This window comes from Pipistrellus kuhlii, unplaced genomic scaffold (genome assembly GCF_014108245.1).
Source record: "Pipistrellus kuhlii isolate mPipKuh1 unplaced genomic scaffold, mPipKuh1.p scaffold_m20_p_18, whole genome shotgun sequence".
Taxonomy (NCBI): domain Eukaryota; kingdom Metazoa; phylum Chordata; class Mammalia; order Chiroptera; family Vespertilionidae; genus Pipistrellus; species Pipistrellus kuhlii.
Window position 1 is genome coordinate 6439415 of NW_023425493.1, and position 4702 is coordinate 6444116.

A 4702-nucleotide genomic window follows, 5' to 3' on the forward strand; every position below is an offset into this window, starting at 1 on the left:
CTTATGATTTCTACGAACCTAGGACACTGAAAGGACCCCAAAGCAGTGACTCCACAGTGCAACAAGCACATTCAGTGCCCAGCCCTTGGTTTCTGCCGCACACTCACAGGAGGCAGAGCTCCTGGAGAAACAGCAGATTCCGGATTGGAGAAAGTCCGAATGTGGACCTGAGACATCTAGTACTAGGAAGCAAGGACATGCTCAAAGCCAAATGGAATCACATCTAAAGGACAAAAGAGCTGGCTTGAAGGGACTCCTCCTAGCCAAAACTGGGGACAATTTGAATATCAAAAACATGACAACAGTAATGGATTATATACAATTCACTGACTCAAAAGAGAATCCATTGAGACCTCAAAAATAGTCAAAAGAGCAGCAATTCTTTACAGAAAACTGCAGGCTTATAACCATAGACATGATAAATGTGAAGAACCAACAGTTTGCAACCCCGACATGCCATAATAAGGTAAGGATCATGAATGGATTCCAAAATGTTTGGGGAGATTTTTTAAGAAAATCAGATAATCACGAAGTATCATCCCACAGATTAATTACAAAAGGAGAAAAACATACTGGAGTGGGCAAAAGTAGGTTTACTAATACAGTTGTAATATAAATAATTATAAGGATTAACTTCCTTATATATCTTTAGAGAGGCCTGTCAACAACAGTTCAAACTGGCGTCATGCGCCTACTGAGGTGATGCAGTAAGTACACGTCATCATCTACACAGGCTCTTGTCAAAATGTGGAAGGTTCATTCCTCAGAATCTAATCATCAGGAAACAATGATGAATCTAGATCGTGGGACGCTGTTCAAGAACGGACCTAGCTAGACTCTTCAAATCAATGTCATGAAAAACAACAGAAATAAGCCGACCTGTTGTAAAATAAGGCGTAAGAGAAACAACCAAATGTAATAGGTTAACTTCCACTTGATCCTGGATCAAAAATTAAATTAAAAAGCTCTAAGATTTTAGGAAAATTAAAAGACACAAATGACATGTGAGATTAGGGAACAGTTCATTTTCTTAAGATGCGATGAAGATATTGCAGTGATACCAGGGAATGCCCTTATTATGAGGTGCATACATAATTTAGGACTAAAGGCTGTGACTAGCTTTCAAGTGGTTCAGGAAAATCAGTAATTAGGAAGATAATTGCAGCAAAATGTTCAAAGTTGATGAATTTAGGTAAAGAGTCTATGGGTGTCACCAAACCTTTCTTTCAACTTCTCTATGGGTTTGACGTGTTGTTGTTGTTTTTTTAATTAAAAGCAGAGGAAATCATAGAGACCCATTGGCCATCACTGAACTGAATTAGCATCCTCAGGGCTCAGGAATCTTATATTTCAAAAGCTCATCCAGGTGGTTCAGACTTGGCTAGAGAAGAGAACTACTGGTCCAAGTCTTCGTTTCTACTACATCCCCTGTAGCCGGAGAAAAGTGAGGGGAAGAAATGCTATCAGTTTCTTAGAATTAGCTAGGCTACAGCCAAGAAGAGCCTTTTCCCTGATGGTTCTACAAGCCAATTATCTCTGACAGTCGGAATGGCCTCTGAGGGTCTTAGATTGGATTTCCCGTGGTGGAAGGCACTAATCTCCCCTTAAGGGGCCATGGCTGCTGTAAGAAACCAAATACGCTTGACCTTTCCAGGAACACATGCTTCAGGGCGCAGAGAGAGCTAGGAGGGAAGCAGGGAGCAAGCCAAGGCACTTTTCAGGGGAAACCTATCAGATGAAAACTCCAGTGTGTTGCCAGGAATCAATGTTGCACTGAATAAGAGGGTTCACCTGGGAGGAAGGAGAGGGGCTGATAAATCATTAACATTTAGTGAGGGTCTATTCTATACCGAGTCAGATGTCATTGTTGACCTTGGATCTGGTTCACAAAGCAATTTGTTCAATATCTATTCTAAGAAATTGATGGAAAACAAAAGACTAACCAATTATGGGACAATTAAAACAAGTGCAAGAAATTTTTAACTCAAGAGTAGGAAAGATTATCGCCATACAGCTACTGTCGATTATTTTTATTGAGGAAAAAAGTGTTTTCACTAGAAAAGCTATTATTAATGTACCCTTCTATGTGATTATGCTGCTCAAAGGGAGAAAGTGGAGGTAAGGTATACCAGATGTAAAGGGTAGAAAAATAAATGCAAATTTGGAAGACAGAACTCTTCCCAGCAGAAGAGATGAGTGCAGTAAGGTTATCTGGGTACCTAGTGGGCAGGGAAGTTCAAAGAGGTCCATCTGGGACACAGTTGAGATACTGCCCATTGCTACCAAGATGCTGTCCCTTCTCCACACCCCCACTCACTCTTTTGGCTCTGGAAACCCTCCCTCCTAGCTGGTCCACAATCAGGCAGCCAGATGCTCCCCTGAAAATCTAGCTTGATTTCCTGAGCAGTCAAGTCCCGCTTCCTGGGCAGCCAGTCCTTCAGGAGCAAGGCCTGTTAGGTCTAAAGGCTGGCATTGCCATTTGTCGTCCGCCACCCGCTATACAAGGCAATGCCCAACATCACAGTGCTCATCACTCCACTAGTAATTCCTATGCCCAAGGCTATCGCCACCTTCTTTCTCCACGGTGGACGGTAAGGCCTGGAATAGTTACCCAGATTCACTGCCAGGCCCTCATCTACTAACTTCTGATCCTCAGTGAGGGACTGCTGAAAATTCAGCTTCACCAACTTAGGAAGAAGGACCCTCACCCCAAAATAAAGCCTCTTGACAAGTCTCAAGTTTTCTAATAGCTGCACATCACACCGGTAGGTCCCCGAGTCCACCTCCTGAATATATCTGAACCTCACAAAGTGGGAACTGGCTCGGAAGGGCTTGAAGACTTCATCATCCGTGGAGATAATACCCCGAGCAAGTCTCCAGGTGAACCGGAACGCTTCCTGCCCGATCTCCAAGATGTCTGAACTCAGACAGCTCAGCTCGAATTCCTTGCCTTTGAGGACGGTGAAATGGAGCATCCCACAGATCCAGTTGGTCAGACATTCCAACCGCTGAGATGTACACTTCCTTCTCACTCCATCAGGGCCCACCTCACAGACGGTCTCCTCCTTGTAGCCAAGGCCACAGGTGACAGTACAGGTGGTGGCGTTGACAATGACTTTCCCCACAGCTTCTTTCAGCTTCTCAGGGATGGCCAGTGTTTTAGGGAAAGTCATGACAAAAGGCATGTAGAAGGCCAGCAACAGGCTTCTAAGGGCAAAACTAGTGGCCAAGGTCATCATATCTCAGTAGACATTTCACTGCTCTCGGACAGCACCTCCAGGTGTTCCAGATGAATCCTCTATGATATCATAACTCAGTTCCTTCGACATGAGATATCCTTCAAAGTTAGAAGATATGATGCATGCACCACCACTTCATAAGCCAAAGTCCATCCTTATTAATAGGTGAGGCCACAGGCAGGAGTCACCATGCTGCTGCTTTACCACCTCTGCTTATTAGTAACCCTCTTACCAATCAATCCCTTCTTTCCAATTCTTTCAATACTTTAAGTCCACCTCTGGGGAAGACAAAGATCTCAGAAGCTGAAGTGAATTTCCAAACCACCTCAGCTACTTGACTTCAAAGAGTGAGTTTCCCCTCACTCTTTGCCCTCCCAGCCAAATTGTGGATCTAATTTGAAGGGTTTCAAAACCCCAGCTAAATCTGACCAAGTAAGAAATCAAGTCTTAAAAGGACTTGAGAGGACCACCTTGAATTAAGTTACTGACAATGCTCCTAAATCTTCTATAAAAAGGACTAAGAACTCCGAACTAGGAGGCAAGTGACATATCCAGAACCAATATGTCTAATTTCTCCTCTGTAAGTTTAAAACCTTCATGCCTATTTCAGGAAGGTCATTTTGAGCATCAAATGAAAAAGTGTACACAAAAATACTTTGTAAAGTGTGAGATACTGTTCCTGTGTAAGGAATTTTAAACAGAAATAAAAATTCATGAAGACAAGGGCCAAGAGCCCTTTTAAAAATCAACTGTTCTCAGCAAGGTACCGACATGAAAGCTCCTCTCCACCTCCCAGGCACTTTTTCTTCCCAAGGACACAAAGGAATTCTCTGGAGGAGAGGACGCACGATTCTCCCTGCTCTAGGCCTGTGCCCTTCCTCCTGGAGGCCAGAGGAGCTCATCTTTCACTTGGGCCAATGTTGCTATGAAACAGCTATGATGTCAAAGACGGATTCTGTCACATAATAGAAAAGATTAGTAGGCAAACACGCAGATGTGATGATTAAAAGCAAACACTAAACTAGCCTTTATGAAACATCTTGTTAAGAGACAACACATATTCAGTGGGTTCTGAAGCTATTTAATCCAGGGGGAAAGGGCCAGTAGAGGGGAACTGAACTGTGCTCATGGGTGTTAAGAAGCTCCTTGGAAGGCAGGAACCTCCTCGCATGCGTTTCTATAACCTACAGAACACCTCCCAGCACTGGGGCCTCCACAGTCATTATACACACTTATACTGCATTTAAAAATAGGAAGAGATCATTCCTAGATGATCTTTGTAACGCCTTTTGTTTGAATGGTTTATTTATAATCTTGTCGAGGCAGAAACCTGGATACCTGAGCACCCCTCCTCCTCCCAGCTCTGTATTTTCATGAAGAAAGATCCTTTTCTGTCATAAAGCAAAGGGGCAGGTGAGTTTCAGAAGTGGTGAGTGCCTACAAACACGCATCTACACCTGCTC

At 43.4% G+C, this 4702-nt stretch overlaps 1 protein-coding gene across 1 annotated transcript; it reads right to left on the reverse strand.

Annotated features, from left to right (window-relative positions):
- Positions 1–1386: 1386 nt before the first annotated feature.
- TMEM81 (transmembrane protein 81) lies at positions 1387–3988 on the reverse strand. Its single transcript, XM_036441840.2, has one exon. The coding sequence runs from the start codon at positions 3237–3239 to the stop codon at positions 2460–2462; it is 780 nt and encodes a 259-aa protein (XP_036297733.1). The 5' UTR covers positions 3240–3988; the 3' UTR covers positions 1387–2459.
- Between the last annotated feature and the right edge of the window lie 714 nt (positions 3989–4702).

Bases quoted from the DNA above. Each gene is read 5' to 3' on its own strand.
- TMEM81 (XM_036441840.2), bottom strand. From the start codon at position 3,239: ATGATGACCTTGGCCACTAGTTTTGCCCTTAGAAGCCTGTTGCTGGCC.